We start from the raw sequence: 21,372 nt of genomic DNA on the forward strand, positions 1-21,372 counted from the left end.
GAATGATTGTCAAGGACAGCCATATATGGAATACATTTCAGCTGTTGATATGTGAGGTAATTGCAGCATGAGTGACTATAAGAAAGATCTAGGACTCTTCTAGAAGGGTCATCCAATCTAGGAATGGCTTCAATTTGGAACCTTTCTGCTCATAGTCTGTAGAGATTCTCAGTCATCCAGGTCATGGTAGTCCCAGATGTGCTTTTTCAGGCGACAACTGGACTTTCTTGTTTTTTTCTTTTAAAGAAAAGGTTCTTTCTGCTCCTATTTGCCACCTGCTTATAGAGCTGCAACCGTGAACCCAGAAATTTCCCTATTGCGTGCTGTATCTGTCTGGGCAAGAAAAACCTCATCCAGCGATGAAAGTGGAAAGCCCTTGGTGTTGGGACAATCAAAAACACATAATCACCAAGTCTTGTCAGAGTTGTCCTTTAATTGTTCCTCCCCAGTCAGGCCCCACCATCTTCAGATACTAAGAGGAGATTTTGAAGGCATTAATTGGTTAGCCTGTTATTCAATTGAGTATCATCAGGCATTAATTGGTTAACTGTTTATTCAATTGAATATCATCAAATGTGGTTATTTGACCCCTGGCCAGTGGTGAAATCCATTTTTTTTTACTACCAGTTCTGTGGGTGTGGCTTGGTGGGCATGGCAGAGGAAGGATATTGCAAAATCCCCATTCCCACCCCACTCTGGGACCAGCCAGAGGTGGTATTTGCTGGTTCTCTGAACTCAAAAGTTCCGATATCGGTTCTCTGAACTGCTCAAAATTTCCACTACCGGTTCTCCAGAACCTGTCAGAACCTGCTGGATTTCACCCCTGCCCCTGGCCAGTGGATGAATTCACCCAGTGGCTTCATATAGATGTTTTAATAACAGCATTGAGTCTTTGAAATCTCATACATCAGGAAACTCAAGCTTGACTTCTTTCCCCAGCAACTGGAATTAGCCATGAAGAAAGGGAAACATTGTGCCTCCTACCTAGTCCCTGCTTTGGTCTAGAGTCTAGACAGATACCATGATTGATGATACTGAAGGCTGCTGAGAAGTCAAGAACCAGAAAACTAAACACAAATCTGCCAGACCTCATCTACAAGCAAAATCAGTGCGACTTCTGTGCTGTGTCCTGGCCTGAAATCCAACCCCACAAAAAATTCAGATAATCCACTTCCCCTACGGCCCTTTTGAAGCTCAACCCGACAACCTAAAAAGGGATGTTGGGAGATTGGATGAGTATTATCCAGCACTGTTGGGTCCAGTGTTGGTTTAAGAAGGTGTGTGCCACTTGCTTCCTGTTAAGGCAGGCACTCAAGGATGCGCTAATCACTGCATCCATGATCTGGCTCAAAAGAGGAAGATATCAAGGTGACTGGAATTTGCTTCTTTTGCTTAGTACCTACTATTTTAAATAATGTGATGCTTATGCTGCAGCTGCAGCGAGTTTATGGAACTTGCTGATTCACTAATGTAACTGATCACGAGGACTAAAAGTATGAATTTTTAGAGAATTACTAGAAGGTTGGAATGTTAGAGGTCTTTGCCACTGAGTGCTTGAAGCTATATAATATATATTTTGTGAGATTATTGTGTATGATTGCTAGCCAGGGGGAAAGGCCATCAGTAATATGGAGTGATGTAAGCAAGCTATCTGGTAGCAGTGTAGCTACTGCATTTTATTAAGAGTCAAACACACACCTGAGCTATATTCTTAATCACAAATTTGAAGGCACAAATGGTGTTTTCTAAGCTCTGCTGTTAAACACGCTGAGCTTGTCAGCTGGAAAGCTGACAGCACAAGTTTGAGCCCTGAGCACCATGCAACGGGGTGAGCTCACATTACTTGCCCCAGCTTCTGCCAACCTAGCAGTTCAAAACCATGCAAATGTTGAGTAAATAAATAGCTATCATATACCTATTTCCCTGTGCTTAAGCATATATAGTCATGCTGGTCACATGATCACAGAAGCATCTTTGGACCACGCTGGCTTCCGCTAAGAAGCTGAGATGAGCATTGCCCCCTAGTCAGACACGACTGGACAGGGGAAACCTTTACTTTTAAAATAAGACTTAATTCTCAATGATCACAAGCACCCAGCAATAATTTCACAAAGGTCACTTTCAAAATATCGGTTCTGGACTACATTTCATTTTCAGCTGATTTTAATTCAGCAATGTCTCAGGTTAGAAACTGCAATTATGTTGCTTGACGTAGATGTTGGCAATTTTTCTCTTTGAAAAACCGTTTTCCTTGCATTATTGTGTTTGTTCGAACTAAAGCTTCCTGTAATCCGGATTTCTCCATTTCTGCATTTTAAGATGTTCTTTCTAGATATTGAATTTCCACCTCTTGTAACGTACCACCAAACTCCTCAGTCTGTCTTTATTGCATCTTGAGTAGCTGATACTCATAGGATATTACTAACAGTTATTATCCTGCTGTTTACTAGATTATAGCTAAACTTGTATTTAGCAATGTCCATGCCTATTCTGAAGTAGTTGTTTACCATCACGTGTGAAATACAGCACATTCTTAACTTCTATATTAGTAATAGGAGGCTACTATCCTCATAATGCACTTTATCTAGTATTCCAGTTTCTTAAAATTTTACTTATTATATAGAGACATGAATGAAATTTAAATCAAAATGTTAAGTAGAAAATAAGACTTTTATTTTTTTTTAAATCACCAAACAAATGAAATTCAGAGCATTGCTGGCTCCACTCTTAGGATGGATTTCAATACAAACCAGTTAGTTGGGCTTCATCTTTAGAAGTGCCAAAAAGATTTACCATATTTTTCGCACTATAAGACACACCTGACCATAAAACGCACTCCGATTTTCGGCCTCTGTGCACCCCATTTTCGGCCTCTGCATGGAGGCCGAAAACGGGAAGTGCAGAGGCCAAAAACTGCCGAAGTGTGGGGCCCGGTGGGTCGGTGGGGCTTCGGCAATATTAGCTCCATAAGACGCACAGACATTTCCACCCACTTTTGGGAGACAAAAAAGTGTGTTTTATGGAGCGAAAAATACAATAGGTCTTGGTAAAATGTGAATTAAGATCTATGGAAAAGTCTAGGATAAATTGACTTAATGTAATGAACTAGTTGTTCAGAACATGTATTTTCTCTGGTAAATGGTGACTTCTTGAGAAAATAAAGCGGAATTAATAATCAACTAGGAATTAACTTTGTAACGAGAATTATTTTTTTAAAATACCAGGACTGAGTTATTATACATGTCATGTATCTTCCTGTGATCCATAAAGATAATTTACAAAAGCTACTGTTCCAAAGAAGGCAACAAAAGCCCATCTTAGTGTTTAGCCTAAATACATTGTTTAGAAGACCTTCTTATAACTTGGTAAACTGGCTTTAGCTTAATAGGATAAAAATATAGGCAAAAAAGCACAGCTAAACCAAATTAATCACTACATAAAGCTATAATTGTTAGTACCGGAGGCAAATCCTTATTTAAGTCTCATGTACAAGTATGCACAGTTTCATAAATAAAATTTAATTCTTTTTTAAAAGAAGGAATAACCAAGTTTATTTATCAATTTGGGAATCTGAAATATAAAATGTAACATCAGAAGCAAACAGCTGTTATAAACAAACCTCATTATTATTAAAAAGATTTAAAAACTTATGCCATTCCACTACTGCCTATGGCTACTATTGCTAAGAATGCCATTATTAGTAACTTTTCATGCAAACTGAACAAAAAATTTATTTGTTTTGAAAAATCAGATTCCATTATATAGGAAATGCCACATAAGGAGGGTTCTTTTTTTATCAGTCAAAACAATGCTCATTTCTTTCATATTAACTTCCTGATTAAAACCAAAATAACCTATGACCGAACAGATTTATCTGATTCCTTGTGACACAAATATACCAGATTTCTAGTTAAAGGAAGTGTTCATGTCTGTCTGTGTGTAAAGAACCTGCAAATTGAACAACATTTAATAAATCTTAAAACCCAAGCCATAGTTCATTGTAACAAGGTCTAGTCAAACAAGGTTTAACTGTATTCAGAAACGTAATGGGCTGTTCCAGAACATCCTGTCTAAAAAGTAAATTCCATTTGCAGAGAGAAATGAGATTTTAAAATGAGGTTCCTACTACGGGAAAGGTAGAGAGAAGGAAGCAATTTTTGAAAATTCTGTACACTATTCTTTACTAGCATTTGGAACATTTCTTCATAAGGAATATTCAACTAAAATTGCCACTCCTCCCACACTCTAACTCTGGCCAGAAGACAGTTAGTAAATGGCCATGCACGAACTGATTTCACATTCCACCATCCACTAAATATGGATTTTCTTAAGATCTTCAGTTATGTAGAACAGAATTAAATAACCTGTGCTCCATACCTTGTAAGAAAATCTCAATCAATTATTACATTCTCAAGGGTGATCAGTGTACAGAATATTTTCATTTTGCTGTATCTAACCTTTTCAATTTGGAATGGAATTACCTTCATAAATGGAGATATAAGCGCACCTCAGAACAGAATACCAGTCTCTGTTACCAACAAAAGTGCCATTGAAACAGCAGCACACCCTTAAATAATCCAGCTGTCATGACAGGCATACAACCACATTATTCAGGACAGAATACACACACCTCAAATATCTACAACACTAGAACAGTAGATAACAGTAGAAAGTTTGTAGGCTCCCAAAAAGCAGTTCCTCGTTAAATAGATATTTTATTTATATTTATTCAGACTCTATCCACTCCTTTTAGGAAAAAAATCCTTCTACCTTCACATGTTTCCAGAAATTCCCACAGGGAGAGATAAATGAGGCAGCTAGTTTCTCCCATCTCCATTTGTTTCTGGGTTATACTTCCAAAGTGACTGCAAGTATCTGCAGTTTTTTAAAATATTAAAATAGAAAAAAGTGAAGCAATGATGATGAACTGCTGGTTCAAACAATATTTTCATAAGAATTTCATTAGTCCATGGTTGGATTGATGTTACCGATATATTCAGAATTATAAAAGGTGCTTTTACATGTAATAATTTACACAATAGGAGAATCATCTTGGTTCGCTTGTGCTATAATTGCAGACTAACGGTTGTATGTCTGACCCCCAGTTGTTAATGCACTAAAATTCATCTTGTAAACATATGACAATATTGGAGCAGGGTTTGTTTTAAAAGACAGTTTTGTTAGTAGAAATTTGTCATTTCCTTTGTTGACTGTATAGTGTTGGAAACTATAGTATGACTTTATAGACATCAACACTGCCTTCCGTTTATTACTGCTGACTGGTAGACTATGGGAAAAAAGTTTGAACACATAGAAATCTTGAGTGTTCTCCTTTAGTTAGCAACACGTCAGACTTTGATAACAGGAAATGGAAGTTAAAACTTTAGACTTAAAAATAAAAATGGAGCAGGGAAGTCTTCAAAATGCTTCAAGTATAAAGCTGGTGGGAGGAACAGAAGACATCTGGCTGGTCGCAACTATCTGCAGAAGGTCTTGTTATCTTTCATGGATGAGCACGACTTCCACAAGATTCCCTAATTCTGTCAAAAATAAAAAATATAAATATCTGTCATGGCAAGTTTCTTGTAACATGCAAGTGACAATACAGTCTTTCCTTGGAAAACTATGTATCTTAGATTTCTTGTAAGTAATCCTATTTTCTTCAACATCAAAGGAATCTCTTTCACTGTGACAACAAATGAAATCAGAAGGAATTAGGGAAAGAGCCTTTGATCATTTAATATTTGGTGAGAATTTAGATACAAAAAATTAAGAGGGATGAGATATTTACCCTGAGATTTTGTCCGCAGAAATATAAGGTCTGTATAAATTCAGGATTTCCTCTTAAGCAAAAGCTAGTGTGTCTAGAATTCATTAACTATATTTTATTTTATTTCTATTTCTATTTGATTTATAAAGAATGATCTAAAAAAAAAAAAGATGGTGCTACTTTCCTATGTGACCTTGTTAGCTGCTTTTAGTCACTTAGTAGCCCAACCATAATCTCCTACCCATATCAACATATACAATTTTAAAAAGGAAGATTTAATATAAGTAATCATCTTTGATAGAATATGGTTACCCTGGAGGTATTTAAGGCAACAGCACTACAGGGAATTAACTATATAAGACATTTCATTATATAATTGCACACTAAATTCTTATTCCTCCATTGCTAACTGTAGCATTTTAAAGTCTTTACAAGTGTAACATTTGATCCAATGCCTTAACAACAGCATTTTCAATTGTGTGCATTCTGTTTATGTGAAGAGAATAGTTTGACAAAAGATTTAGGATTAATGAGTGAAAATGTCCTCCTCAGGAGTTTTGATAAATAGAAAAAAATAAGTTTAGAGCATTAGAAATGGGATATCTGCTTACATATAATGGGATAAGCTTTATTCTTTATAGATATTCCCGAATATTCTCTGACTGCAATCTGAATTTGTAATCTGATTGTGCAAGGTCACAGCTATAGATCTCACTAACTTTTATCTCTGGCTGGTAAGAATGAATATTTTGGTTTACTACCTGGAGGAGCTACGCTCTTTGCTCACACAGTCATCATGAGAGGTAGTATCACCATTTCCCATCATGCTGCATGTTCTCCGCTTTTTCCTTCGATGCACCATTCCTTCAGTTTCAGAGCTAGAATCGCACTAAATGAGAAATAAGTTAAATAAATAAATAAGTTCAAAACTATTCAATTTTTATAAGGCTTCATCAGAAAAAGCAGCCACGATATTTGAGGAACAACATCCAGTATAACTACTCCTCACTTAACAGTCCATAATTAGGATTAGCAACCATCATTAAATAAAGTGTCATGCGACTGTTCCACTTAGTAATGGCAGTTTTGGTAATCCCAGCTGTGATTAGCCAATGAATCCCATAGTCATTAAGTGAGGACTCACCAGATCCAAGCCATTCTTGGAAAAAGGTTAGGGATTGCCTCCTCTTAAACTACCCCCATCCACCTACCTCCCCCCTCTTCTCTGTCCATTTGGCTGCCCATCTACTGTCACAAGCCCTGCCTGCCACATTGCACGCCGCTCCTCTACATGAGTAGAGGTTCTGTCAAAGGCTCTGGAGCAAAAGAAGGCCCTGGCTGGTACAGCAGTACAGTGATGAGCAGAGCCAGGTGGTGGTAGTTAAATCTGCAGGCAGCCAAAACGCACTTGTTTCTGTGTTCAGCACCACTGTAACTTTGAATGGTTGCTGAACAAATGGATGTTAAGCAACGACTACTTATATGTTTTAACCCCATCCAGAAACAAAACAGGGATTGTAGAAAATCCTTGATGTATAATCAGTAACTTTCTCTTGCTAGGGTTTAGTTTGAGCCTGTTCTGTTCCATCCAAAATCACACGAAACTACAGGCAGTGGTAGGACTTCAAGAGTGTCTCTGACCTGGAGACTTCCAGTTGGCGCCGCAGGGATACAGACGGGGAATTAGTGGGCTCTTTGGAGCCCCGCCGGCGGGTAGGTCTTTGGATCTACCCTGTCCTGTAGGGACAGGGGGATAGAGAGGGACTCCTTGGACGGCCGAGAGGAACGGGCAGGTTCCTCGGGGCCGGAGGCTTGCCCTCTGTGCCGGCAGCGGTGGAACGGCGGCCATGGTGACTGCCCTGAGACCGCAGCAACTGGGATACAAGAATGCGCAGGAAGAGAAGAGGAGAAGCGGAGAGCGGAGCCGGGAGTTTGCATGCCGGGTGAGTGGACATCAACCCAGGCAGGAACTGCCCACAAACGCTGAATTACAATTAGTCTGCCCCAGCCTTAACAGCGGCTGAGAACTATTGGGGCACAAAGACAAAAGACCTGTTGTGGATAACATAAATTACTGACTTTTTGGAAATGTTGGACTACGGATCTGGATATATTCTTTCTTAATTTTTTGGTGGATAAATGAAATTCGACTATGTTTGGGAGAAAGGAAGGAGAAGAGGAAATAATTATGCCTTCAAAAGCAAAGGAAAAAGACAAACGGAGACGTATAAAATGGTTGCCAGCTGAAAAGTGAAAGTGTAAATTCCAGGCTGCTTGTTACTTGAAAAGAGAGACTTTGTTGCTTGTTATCTAAACTTGACTATTTTGAGGAAAAGACTCAGAGAACTTGACTTAGGGTACATAATCTGTTCACTGGAGGATTTATTGAAGATTAGAAAGAAGAAATCAAATGGAACAATGAAAACTGAACTAATAAATGTGGCAACAAAATAAGGGTGTGGCAATAGAAGGACATGATGATATCATATATGGAATAGCTTCAGAATTAACTTTGTAGAACTCATAACTTTGATGACATTGAAATGGAAAAGATACATATTTGGACTGACTGGAGAAAGGAATAATGGAATATATTATGTAACAAGACAACAAAATATTATATTTTGATTTAAATGAATGTAACGGTTTCTGGGTGGGTGAATAATGCTAGGAGAGACTTTTTTTCTTTTCTTCTCTATGCTCTCTCTCTATTTCTTTCTTTTAGTATCTTTCTCTTTGTTTCTTTTCCCCTCTCTATTTTCTTTTTTAATCCATTTGACTTCTTTTGTTATATTTCTACTCTCTTCCTTTTTCCTTTTTCTTTTTTTAGTGTTGCCTTATTTTTTTGTATTTCTTTTATTGTAATTATTATTGCTATTACTCTCTCCTTTTTTTCTATTATTATTCTCATATAAATATATAAACAATTTGATTAAGAAATAAGAGCATAAATGATTGAAGGAAAACTTGATTTTTGGATGTTCTAATGCTTTTTTTAAACTTTGAATTTTTAACTAGCATTACCTACAGATTTAATAATCTGGAAGAAAATGTTTACCTTTAAAGGCATTGGATGTTAAAAAGAATTATTTATAGAATTAAGAACCATAAAAAATTGATCTTAAAGTGTTTCAAAATGTTTCCTATTGAAAATAAGAAATAAGCACGGAATGGGAGAAAACTTAAGAGAGAATAGGAGATAAGATATTTATTGAAATATACTTTTATCTTAAATTGGTAGGAGATATGGAGGAGAATAGATTGGAAAACAATATTGGTAACACATTCCGAAGTAATCTGGAGCTAAACAACTGAATAAGAGATAAATGTTATGAATTAGTTAAATAAATGAATTTAGGAGTGGAGGAAAGCATGATTCTGGAGATCAGTGAAAGCAAAGCTGTGACCCAGTTTTACAAATAAGGTAGGAGTGGAGGAAAGCATCATACTGGAGAACAGTTAAAGTAAATTGGGAACCAGTTAAAAATAAAAATAAGAATTAGGAGTGGAGGAAAGCATGTGCTGGGTAACAGTTAAAGCAAAACTGTGAACTAGCCAAAAATAAAAAGTTAGGAGTGGAGGAGACTATACCTGGGGATCAATTGAAATAAAGTTGTGAACCAGTTAAAAATAGGGGTAGGAGTGGAGGAAAGCATTGCTGGAAGGCAACTACTTGAGTTGTGAACCAGTTTTATAATAGATTTAGGAGGAATTAAGGAGAAGGTTGGTGTGCAGTTAAAATTATACTGTGAACCAGCTAAAATAATTAAGGTAAGGAGTGGAGGAAAGCATTGCTGGAAGGCAACTACTTGAGTTGTGAACCAGTTTTATAATAGATTTAGGAGGAATTAAGGAGAAGGTTGGTATGCAGTTAAAATTATACTGTGAACCAGCTAAAATAATTAAGGTGAGGAGTGGAGGAAAGCATTGCTGGAAAGCAGCTGATTAAGATGCGAACCAGCTAAAAAATAAACTTAGGAAGAAGTGGAAGAGATTTTACTGGAGAATAGTAGCTAAACTGTGAACCAGTTTAAATAAATACAGACAGGAGTATTGGAAAATACAGCTGGGAAATAGATATTTAAACTATGAACCAGTCAAAAATTAGATTCAATAAAATATGAGAATAAACTTGAAGTAAATAAAATAAAGTATTGTGGAAGTAAACTATAGAAGGAAATGTTGATTGTTTATGAAATGACTTTAAGAGAGGAGGAAAATACTTTTTGTCAAGACTATGGATATTAGATGTCATTTAAGAGAAGTAAAATATAGATTTGAAGTAATGGGTTTTAGGATTGAGGAATATATATGAAATATTGATTGTTAAAATGATAAAGATTTAGAATGGTGTTTATTGTTTAGAATTTTGGGTGTAATAGTAGAAAGATAAATGTTTAAAATAAGATTTTTTTTTCTTTTTTTTAAAGATGTAAATGGATAAAATTTGGAACAAAATTGATTGAGGGAATGTGAATAATTGTACTCATTTTATGCCGGACCAAACCCTTGTTCTAAAAAGATGTATTTTATGTTTTAAAAAATAAAAAAAAAATTTTGGGGGGAAAAAAAAGTGTCTCTCTGACCTGGAATTACATGCTATTTTCTCTCTTGCAACTACCATCAATTTGAACTACAAAGGAAGCAGCAGAACTACTGCAAAACAGTGCCTCCGATCCCCATACCCCATCTAGAACACCACCATAATCAATTATACTGAAGGCTGTTAAAAGGTCCAAAAGGACCATAACAAACAATCCATGTCCAGGTACTGATATAATTCATCAACAGAGCAACCAATGCCAACTCTATCCATTGCCAGGGTGTGAACCCTGATACCAAATCCAGATAACCCACTTCTTCTTTAGTGCTCTGTAGTTGATCTCAAACAAGTATCTCAACACATTTTGCCACAAAAGGAAGGTTGGAGACCAGGTGATAATTATCTAAGACCTCTAGATACAGAGAAGACCTCCTAAGGAGGAGATGACTAATGCCTCCTTATAGGCTGCTGGCATCAAACCCATAGAGGTGTTCACAATTTCCCAGGTTCACAGAATTAACCACCCTCCCCAACTACACAGAGCCAGGATAGGCAAGGATCTAGATCACAGTGGTTCAGAGAACCCTATTCACTTTGTTGGAAGTAATACAATGAAAAGAAACCCAGGTAACTTGCCAAGATAGTCCAGATTAAGAGGGAAATTGAGGCAACTATGATACAAAGTGCATGCAAACTAGACACAAGAAACGGCAACTCCCTTTTACCCTTTTGGGTAAAAAGGAGTTGGACATCCAGAAAAGGGTTGTTGAATGATAACCAGCAATGCAGTAAGAGAGAAGATATAATTATATTATGCCTATCCATAACCAAGTTGTAACTGTCTTCTTATAGACAGAGCTGGCCTTAACCGGTACCAATTTAAGACAAGCTGCCTCAATTAAATCCCACAGTAGAAGCAGCCAAAATGGAAGAAAGGCTCACCAACATACTGTAAGCCTTTTCCCCCTCAATTTAATACTTAATACTTTTTCAAAAGAGCTTAATACTCAATCACTCTTTTGTGGTCTCTCAATGGTTTACTATTGGGGGGGATGACTTGGAGAATGTCATAACAGAAGTATGAATGCCATTCATAGACACGCAGTTTGTCTCTAAAATGTTTCTTCTGAATATGTTAATTGGTATAATCGGCAGCAGCAGAGTTTGCAACTTCATATGAAATGGACAACATACCGTATTTTTTGGAGTATAAGACGCACCGGAGTATAAGACGCACCTTAGTTTTTGGGGAGGAAAATAAGAAAAAAAGCTGATTGGTGGGTGGATCAGCATCCCAGAAAACCCCCAATCAGCTGTTCCCAGACGTGAATTTTAGCAACAGGTTCGTTGGTTGTGAGCTCTGTGCCTTGTTTTTTCTGCTTCTGAAAGCCTCCAAAACAGAGCTTCAGAAAAAAAGGCTTTTTTCCTGAAGCTTCTTTCAGAGGCTTTTATCCTGAAGGATTATCTGTACTCTGTTCAATCTCTTTTCTTTGGTATTGGTATGTAGATTAACCTCTTCTGATCTGTTGGTTATTTTATCATTCTCCAAATTTGTTAGCTTAGTTTGATTAGAACCTTTATTGATTCTTCTTTCGTTGCTTGCCATATTATTTTAGATAAAAGCCTTTCAGAGGCTTTTTTTCTGAAGCTTCTTTCAGAGGCGTCTTTCAGCCTCTGAAATCTTCGTTTGCGAGGCTGGGCGGGGCTACATTCGGAGTATAAGATGCACCCAGATTTTCATCCTCTTTTTTGGGGGGGAAAAGGTGCGTCTTATACTCTGAAAAATATGGTAGATCTTTCAAGGTACTGTCCTCCAATACCATGCAGGACAGGCAGATCCTTCTCAGGATTTCTTAGATTCAATTAATAATATCATTGATTTTGCTTGAGAATCTTACTTCTCCTCTTTTATGGACAGTTTTGATTTTTTGTTTTTATGTATAGCTATAGCTTGGATTAAGTAGCAGGTGTTGTTTAGTTCTTACGTAGGTGTAATCTGCAGCAGCCCAGTCCTTACCTCTGAATCAGAATCTGAAGAACTGGAGCTGGAAGAACTAGATGAATCACTAGAACTGTCTGAAGCAATGCCCGTTGATTCTTGTAAGTCAACAGAATCAGCTAGTACAGCTAGTTCAGGATGTTCCTGCTTGAGGACCCTTGGGGTGTATAAATAAAGAGGATAAAAGCATTATGTTTTAAAGAAACGAAAGAGTATAACACATCCTATTCTTTACTCCATAGGCCACTCAGAACATTTTTACAGCATAACAAAATATACCGTAACAAGAATATGCCCTGCTCTTCTCCTCAAACAATAAATTAAAAAGTAGTGACTTGGTAAAAGCTAATAAACTGGGTCATATCTTTGTTACCAAAGAAAAAAAGAAACAGTTGTCTCAAAAATGTTTGCTTTGCAAGATTATCATCCATCTCGAGGCAGTTTTGCTTTTGACTTTGCCAAGGCTTCTTCCCAGTTGGGGCTTCATAATGGATGGCAGTTTACTCTGTTCTCTCAAAATTCAGCTTTTACTGCCCATTTTATTAATTTAGGAAAATTAGGAAAATATTTCACTGGTGAAATCAGGTTTTTTTTTTCTATTGTCCTCATTTCACTTCGTTTTTAGAGGTTTTCCCTAAGTGTTTAACTGGCATTAAACCCACCCACATAGGAACTGGCATTTGTACACAACATATGGAATATCAAACTGCTACAGCTATAAAATATTATGTATCTCAGGTAGCTAAGTGAAATCAGTAGTGAGATGTACAAATTCTCTGTTCTTAAAACATGACCCAAATTAATCCTACAACAGAACAGGCTATTAATATTATTCTTAAAAATATGAAACTGCTTACCCAAAATATAACAAGAGAGGGCTATTGCCTGCATGGAGCTACTGGATCTGTTTGTTTCCCAAAGACCAGGTGACACATTGTTATGGGACTGTAATACCTAAACCTTTGGCTTGATCCAGCAATGCTTGGTAGGATACAAAAGACTATTCCTGTGCGAAAGTTTAGAAATCCTGGAGCTAGTTGGGATGCATTTACCTCCACAGTAAAGTTAGGAAGCTTCACCTTTAATTTTATTTAATTAAAACAACTTTAATCAGCAATCACTTTAATATTACTTTTGTGTTTAATAACTGAGTGATCAAACATTCTCAGCCTTAAAACTATAACTTTTAAATATATAGTTGAGTCACCTTAATGAATCTTGAAATCCAGAAGCCTAATTCTTCTTCTGGACTCCATGGACCATGTTGCTATTACAAGCCAGACTGTCCAGAAAGTCTTTCCAAAATGCAAAAAACTTAATTAGATTAACATTTCACATATTACATTAAGCATTATTCCAGGTGTCTGCATTGCTCTACTAAGCAACAGCTGGCTTATCCAACCCGCACCTGGGAAATCATTGAAATAACATTGATGTCTCTCACCTGTACCATTTTCTAGATAACTTCGGTCTTCCCCTTACTGTCTTGTGCCACACCACAGGGAAGTTTGTACAACTGGCAAAATTCTGAGTGACAGCAATAGTCGTGTCAAGATTGAGAACAACATGCCACCAGCCACCTACAAATGCAACACTGTAGAAGCTTATGATCATCAACAGAAGAAAATATGTAAATCATTGTTTTAACTGTTACTTTACAATCAATTGTTTGTTTGTTTTACATGTTTTCTTTGTAATACATCCCAAAGGTCTGATCAGCAATAGCAACTAATTCTGTCTTAAATTTCCAACACAAGTTCTCCTTTTAGTTTTCCATATATTGTAGAGAATGTAGAATTGAGCAGACAGTGGAAGGGAGGGGAGCGGGGGGGGAGGAATCTTTTTTTTTTTTTTTTTGCAAAAGCTGATAAATCTGTACTCCTTTTTATGTAAAATTCCAGTAGACCCAGGCTGAAATTATCTGCATAGAAAGGGGACTATATGATACAAACTTTTCTACCTGTGTTTATCAGATGACTGAATTCTCTTGACAGTGGCACTTGGGAATTGAGACTAGGGAATATGTATAAACACAGGTTGAGCCACCAAGCCCCCTTATGGATTTTAGCTCAGGAAGCAGGTCATAGAAGGGAAACAGCAGACAAGAACAAATGGTTGACAGATCAGAAATTATTGGAAAATCAAGGGGAATGAAAGATTATGATGTAACTAGAGAGGAGTTAAAATGTAATTGTACTTGTAACAAGGATAAAGAATACAGGAAGCCACTTTTTGTATCTTTTTTCTATTTTTCATTTTTTTCTTGCATCTTTTATCTGATTTTTTCTTTGTCTCTTTATTTCTTATTCCCTGTTTTATATTAGTTTGCATGATTTTTATCCTTTTTTAAAAAAGTTTCAATAATTATATACAAATGACTTTTCTAGATAGTAATTAAAATATTCATAGGGTATATACCACACTTTCATATGATAAAATTGGTTAAAATCACTAAATTTTCCAGCTTTTAATTATCTTTAACAGATAATGCCAGTGAAGATTTGGTGCTGGAATACTCCGAGTTTAAATAAAGGTGGAATATTTATGAGCAGGCAACAGAATTTCATTTTTAACGTGGGCCAGTGTGCTCACAGTAAAAAAAAAAAAAAAAAAATCCAATAAAAATTATCTTGTTAAAAGCACTATTAAAATATAGCTAATAAAATAAGCAAGCAGCTAACATAGAACATGACTGAAATCCACATTCCATTTCTTGTCATGTATATCATGCATTATGGTAGACATTATTAAACCACGACAAATTATTTATTCAATTTTAAGATGAAAATGTGTGACTACCTAAAATCGCTCAATGACTTCCCATGTGTAAGGGTGGACTTGAGCCTGGGTCTCCCTGGTATCATACCAACATCATGATTACACTAGGTTTAATAGGTTAAATTATTTAATCAGATTGACCATAGGGACTTTATTTCCATTTCATGAAACTCTGAAAGGACAAGGAAAATCACTTCTCCTAACTATGTAAAAGACATCCTAAAATGAATATCTATTTTGCATATGTAGCTGTATTAATGCATTGAAGTAACTGATTTTAAGAAGTTATTTAAGAACGATCATCCTGTCAGTCCTCTGATTGCACTAATTAAGATGTCTGTCAGCAGACATTATTCATGGATTCATTCACCATAACTTCCATAACATTCTAATTATTTAGAGCATCCCTATTTCAGTTTCTTTTTTGAACTCACTTTATATTAGGTTTATTCATCTATCCATCTGTAATGCTTCCTTTATGTTCATTATACTATTGGATATATAAAGATAAGCCTTTGCAGCTTTTCTAGACTGTTTGATTTTAAGGAATACCCTGGTTAGTAAATCTATGAAAGAGGGGGTCATGCCACACATTCATAAATCTACACTTGTTTCCCACTCCCCCCCCTTTTTTGTTTTGTATTAAATTATCCTTTTCTCCTCTAAAACATACCGTATTTTTCGGAGTATAAGACGCTCCTACCTTTTTTGGTGAGGAAAACAAGAAAAAGAAATCTGCCTCTGCTGCCCAGCAATTTTGCCTCGTGGCAGCAAACAGCCTGCTTTACTTTCATTTTCGTTTTCAGCATAGCTTGATTAGCACAAGGAAAAAAAATCTGCTCCCAGCAATTTACCTCCTTGCAGCATGCAGCAGAGGCCCATGCAGCAATAGGTAATGGCAATCCCTGCAGCCTGAAACAGCTGAGAGTCGGGGAGGCCGATGCAACGGACAACCAGCTTGTGCTAATTAGGCTGTGCTGAAGCTGAAATTGTCTGTTTCTTCTTGCTGCTTGCTACAAGGAGGTAAATTGCTGGGAGGCAGAGACCAAAGAGTGGGGGCCAGTGGGTGGGCGGGGCTACATTCGGTGTATGACGCACCCAAATTTTCACCCTCTTTTAGGGGGGGAAAAAGGTGTGTCTTATACTCCGTAAAATACGATAATTTGGAGCTTTGACATTGTCAAAATACAAAGGCAACAATGAAGGCGGCAGTGGAACATCCCCCCCCCAAAAAAAGGACCACAGACTGACCATCCCTACTGTAGAATAAAAGAGACTTCAACAGAGTTTAACAAATATGCATACCTGGCACAAACACAGTCTCTCCAGGTTTTTGTACTATTTCCAAAGGTTTGAACTCTGAAGGCCAAGTGGGAAGTTGCGTTCGGGGATATATTACTCTGAACCAAGTGATGGCTTCATCTTGCTGATTGCCTCCTTCTTCACGGGTCACTTTGATCAATTCTCTGGGAGTGCTGGTAGGGAAGAGACACCAGCGCTTATGTCCATGGACTAAGGCATTCCATGCACTCGTTCCCAGAGGGTCAATGTGAATACCTGTTCCTGAACGAGGTGGGCCCATCACAAACCATCTGCAATATTAGAAAACTCAATTATTTTTCTTGTTAACATTTCCCTAAAAATAAATAAAGATTTCCTTTCTTTTTCTAAAGCAGACCTAAACATTTTGTTCCACTTCCATATTTTGTTTTATAGTGCAAAAGTTTTCAGGAAGATTATTTCCATATTTATTTTTGAATAAAAAATAGAAGTCTAATTTTGTAATCCCTTTCCTAATGGAAAATAAAATATCACTTCAAGACATGGTAGGTCTGAGCAGTTTATTTTACAAAATGTGAATCCTGACCATGTGAGGAATGGTTTTCAGAATGTCCCATGAACATTCCACTCTATGAAGAAAGGATTTCAAAATCTGGCCATTTTTAATGTAGGAGCATAAAAAAGAAAAAAGGACAATGTCAAGAATGGATAGAAAATATTATCCTACATTCTTTTTTAACATTTCAACAATCTAACACAATCATCCAAAAATCCTAGCAGTTATCTCAAAGGCAAAGGTGAATAAAATGTTTTATTTCCCCAATGATAGTAGAACCCAACTATGGACATTGTTGCCTAAACAATCTAATCCAGAACCTCACAATAGATGCACTTAAACAGTAGAGCAACCATTATCAATCCAGTGCTATTCATGTATTCAGACTGCATTTCCCAGAATTTGTACACAATATTGCCTTTTGATCCATTCAGAGAGTGCTTTATGGCCAAGACCAATATTGGTAAGAAAAGCGAAACAACCACTGATTGCACAAGTTCATTTTTCTAAAAGCCCTTAAAATCTTTTAAAAAACATATTAACTTTATCTGGGCTTTAAGTGATTTATGAGTTATAACTTAAGTGTAGCTGCTATTTGGAAAGGCATCCTGTTTTACTGTGTACATCAAAGTCTAAACAACCCTCTCAGTTTTAGTGTGCCTGGACTGTATGCGCAGGACAAATGAGAATAATGGAAATTCACTGGTCTATAAGCCAGACTTTTGGTGCTTGAGGTTAGCTAGTTTATACCTGTAAGGTGGCCTTCTCTTCTCTCCTGCATATTTGAACAAATCGTCAGTGAAGAATTTGGGTACCCTGTAGTCCTCCAAAAGTTTTTTGCGCTTTGGATGTTCCCCATAACTGCTGTCAAATATATAGAGAGGACTATCATCTCGTGTAGTCTCCATGTATTCAATGTAATATTTCATCTTCATTTTCACAGAATAACCGTCATTGTCCTCCCCACACTTGAATTTCTGGTTCCTGTATTTGCGCTTCAGGCGTTCCAGAGTCCACTTCTCTTGGGCTGACCACCCTGCCTCAGCATTTAACAGGACAACAGGCTTATAAGGTTTCTCATATCTTTCAATGAATTCTTCCACTGACATATGGAGGGCATCTGCTCTTTCCACATTATCCTACAAGAATGGATGAAGAACTACCTTTAAAACCAAGTAATGAAGAATGTAATACAGTAGAACCTTAATGATACTATTAGCCCTACAGAATGAGACCCACAGAGTCAACAAAAATGCTTTAAAATTATGTTAAACTCTTGTTTTCCTTATAAAATTGCATAAATTTATACGGTACTGCTAGATGACGTGGATTTTATTTTTTAATTTTGAAATAAAAGTGTTTGTAATGTAACTTGGGAGATAATTTTTACATGAGGCCATTCTACTGCATTTCCATTCTTATAAAAAAAAATAATTTTTTAAACTATGGAATTCCATAAAGAACTGCTGTTAAGTTCACAAGTATTCCCAGGTAAGCAAGTATATAATCAAAATCTTAATATAAAATGTTTCAAATGATAGCTACCAAACTGATCATTAATTTTTGCCTGTGACAGACAAATGTGCAAAAAAAATTGCTGTTTAATATGCATTTCAAGTACTGTACTACATTTCTTAACAAACTTGTGTGGAAGGTAAATTGGAATTTTATTTACTCTTGCTCATCAGGAAGAAGGTGCAAAGAATGAACCTGTCCCATTATTTGAAGGACACCTTAGTCTTTGTAGTGCTTTGCATTCAGTTTGAAAAGAACCCTTGTGTGGGAGTGCATTGAGGCATGATCCAGAACTTACCTGCGGTTGTTTAAAGCAGCCTCACAAACCTGGAAAATTCATCTGCTTTAAAGAGCTTAAATTAGGTACTATACTTGTATACTATGCAAAGTATTACACAATTCCACTCTGAAAAATCTTCAGGTACAAGTAATGGACAAGAAGGAAAACAACAAAGAATATTTTGCAATCTACCATAATCTAAAAGCATTTACGAGCCTTATCACATCTCTTATCCTCAGAAACATCAAATGGCATGGAGGTTTTCACAGACACAATAGACTTTGGAATATGTGTCTCTTAGCAAAGTAGGAGAATAAGTTTTAACTGGGAAAGCAACAGAGAAATAAAGAACAGTAGGGTATGAATTTGCCATTAGAGGTAATCCTCAATTTATGACCACAATTGAGTCTGCAATTTTGAGTGTAAGTTTTGATGGTCATTAAGCAAATCGTCATGAGACTGCACCTGATTTTATTACCTTTTTTGTTGCCGCTGTCATAAAATAAGTCTATTGTTCACTGTGGAGTGTTTTTTTCCCCAGAAACTGGAAGTAAATGCCTGTTTCTAGTAAAAACATTGTAAATCCCAGTGATGTGACTATGTGATGCTGCAAATGCTCATAAATGTGGACCACGTGTCCAAAATGTAGTCATGTGATTGCAGGGGGAGGTGAGGACTGGATATTATTGCTTAATCTTATTTACAGCTACTAAAAACTACACCACATATAATTAAAAATGTTTCCTACTATGTGAACAGGACTGGATTCCATGAAAACATAAACTTTAACTTTTAGGAGGCAACCACTTCCTTGCTATTCTTACAAGATCTACTTTTTAATAATTCATCTTTTCTTCACTTTCTATATTATGTCTAATCTGTACACATATTCTTGTATGAAATCTGCTTTACATAAATATGTCTTCTCAGCATATCATAAATATCTTAAAATAATTATCTGCTATGAGCATTTCCTTTCCTTTTTCCCATTCTTACCTATAATTCTGGTGATTAAAAAGTTAAAAATACACAAGTGTGGTATGACAAACATCAATTCTTGTTCATAAAGTTTCCACGTTTACGCATCAATTAAGTCCCACTGAATTCAGCAAGGCATCCTTTACGCACCATCAGAATCAGAATAGAGTTGGAAGGGAACTTGGAGGTCTTCTAGTCCAACCCCCTGCTCAAGCAGGAGACCCTATACCATTTCAGACTGGTGGGTCTCCAGTCTCTTCTTAAAAACCTCCAGTGATGAAGCAGTCACAACTTCTGGAAGCAAGCTGTTCCACTAGTTAATTGTCCTCACTGTTAGGAAGTTTCTCCTTAATTCCAGGTTGCTTCTCCCCTTGATCAGTTTCCATCCACTGTTTCTTGTCTTGCCTTCTGGTGCTTTGGAAAATAAATTGACCCCCCCTCCTCCTCTTTGTGGTCACATAATTAGCCCCCCGTTCCTTTCCCACCACTTTAATGGAAGCCCAAACTGTACAAAATACAACCCGCGAGAGGGGTTTTTACCCAAAGTGCTAAGGACCTTCCTCACTTTTGAGATGTTATCTTGTCCCCAAACTCTTCATCTCCGCGACCCCTTTCGTTGGACCTTCGGATTGTTTATCGACCGCCGAATATTCTATTTTAGAAACAACTTAATAATTGCTACTTTGACGAAGAGCCCTAAAGCCCTACTAAGCAGGTATCTACAAAAGTATGAAGGCTATTGCTTAACACATTGTAAGCCGCCCTGAGTCTCCAGAGAAGGGCGGCATATAAATCGAACCAATAAATAAATAAATAAGAGCATTACGAATAACCATAGCAAAAACAAAGGATCATCGCCCCATCGGTCTTTCGGGGTCGATCCTGAACCCTACAGCCGACTCGATCCCCACAGAGACCGGGGGGGTGGGGGTGGGTTAAGCCCCTCACCTCTCTCGGTGCCCAACCTACCAAGCGGGGTTGATGTCGGCAAGATCAGCCGAAGGAAGAGACCGCTCTCTGCCTTGAGATCCCGGAGGAAGGGGGTTACAAAACCTGACGAGCAATCCGAGCCGCCCCTCTCAGGATGTGTCCCAACCACCCCCGGGAAGGGATTTAAATTCCCACCCACCCCGCCATTCCTGTCCCGATGAGAGAACCTGTCCGGCTCTGCGGCGTTCGACTGCCGCCCTTTCCCCGCCACCCACCTTCCCCTGCCGCAGCCGCAGCCGCAGCCTTGTTGAGACTCTTCTCCGAGCCTTCCCACTCACCTTGCAGCCCGCCGGGTTTAGCGGGAAGCTCTCGCAATAGTTGTGGCGAGTCCAGTCGAGGGAGTCCTTGAGCTCGGGGCGCGCGCTCCGCTTAGCCTCACGGATGCGCTTCTTGCTTTTGTGGTTCATGCTCCCCACGCGGCTCTGCCTTCCCCGCCCGACTCTTCCGGCTACGGATTCCGAGACGGCACCCTCCCGAACAACAGCGCCCCGTCGCTTCCAGAAATTTCACCAACGCGCCGACTCAGCCGCCGCATCGCGGCCTCGACGCCGCCCGCCTCGCGTGGGTTCAACCTCCGCGCCCTCCCATTGGCTGGCGCCGCCGGGGGGGTGGGGTCTCGCGGAAGGGACAGCTCTCATTGGGTCTTTCGAGAGGCGGAAATAGATGGCGCCAGAGTGGAGGA

General features: G+C 37.9%; 1 protein-coding gene across 1 annotated transcript; it reads right to left on the minus strand.

Moving 5' to 3' along the window:
• Positions 1-3,524: 3,524 nt before the first annotated feature.
• JMJD6 (jumonji domain containing 6, arginine demethylase and lysine hydroxylase) lies at positions 3,525-21,289 on the minus strand. The gene is made up of 7 exons (XM_034408558.3): positions 20,969-21,289; positions 17,678-18,066; positions 16,396-16,682; positions 13,757-13,892; positions 12,331-12,469; positions 6,532-6,659; positions 3,525-5,540 (listed from the first exon to the last, which is right to left on the minus strand). Exons 1-7 carry the CDS (start codon positions 21,095-21,097, stop codon positions 5,504-5,506), a joined length of 1,245 nt encoding a protein of 414 aa, XP_034264449.1. The 5' UTR covers positions 21,098-21,289; the 3' UTR covers positions 3,525-5,503.
• Between the last annotated feature and the right edge of the window lie 83 nt (positions 21,290-21,372).

This window comes from Pantherophis guttatus, chromosome 2 (genome assembly GCF_059756535.1).
Source record: "Pantherophis guttatus breed Tessera chromosome 2, ASM5975653v1, whole genome shotgun sequence".
Taxonomy (NCBI): Eukaryota; Metazoa; Chordata; class Lepidosauria; order Squamata; family Colubridae; genus Pantherophis; species Pantherophis guttatus.

Bases quoted from the DNA above. Each gene is read 5' to 3' on its own strand.
- JMJD6 (XM_034408558.3), bottom strand. From the start codon at position 21,097: ATGAACCACAAAAGCAAGAAGCGCATCCGTGAGGCTAAGCGGAGCGCG. The intron at 13,893-16,395 runs GTATGCATATTT...TTGCATTTGTAG, and splicing joins AGAGACTGTGTTTGTGCCAG to GTGGCTGGTGGCATGTTGTT. The intron at 6,660-12,330 runs GTAAGGACTGGG...TTTCTCATTTAG, and splicing joins CTTCAGATTCTGATTCAGAG to TGCGATTCTAGCTCTGAAAC.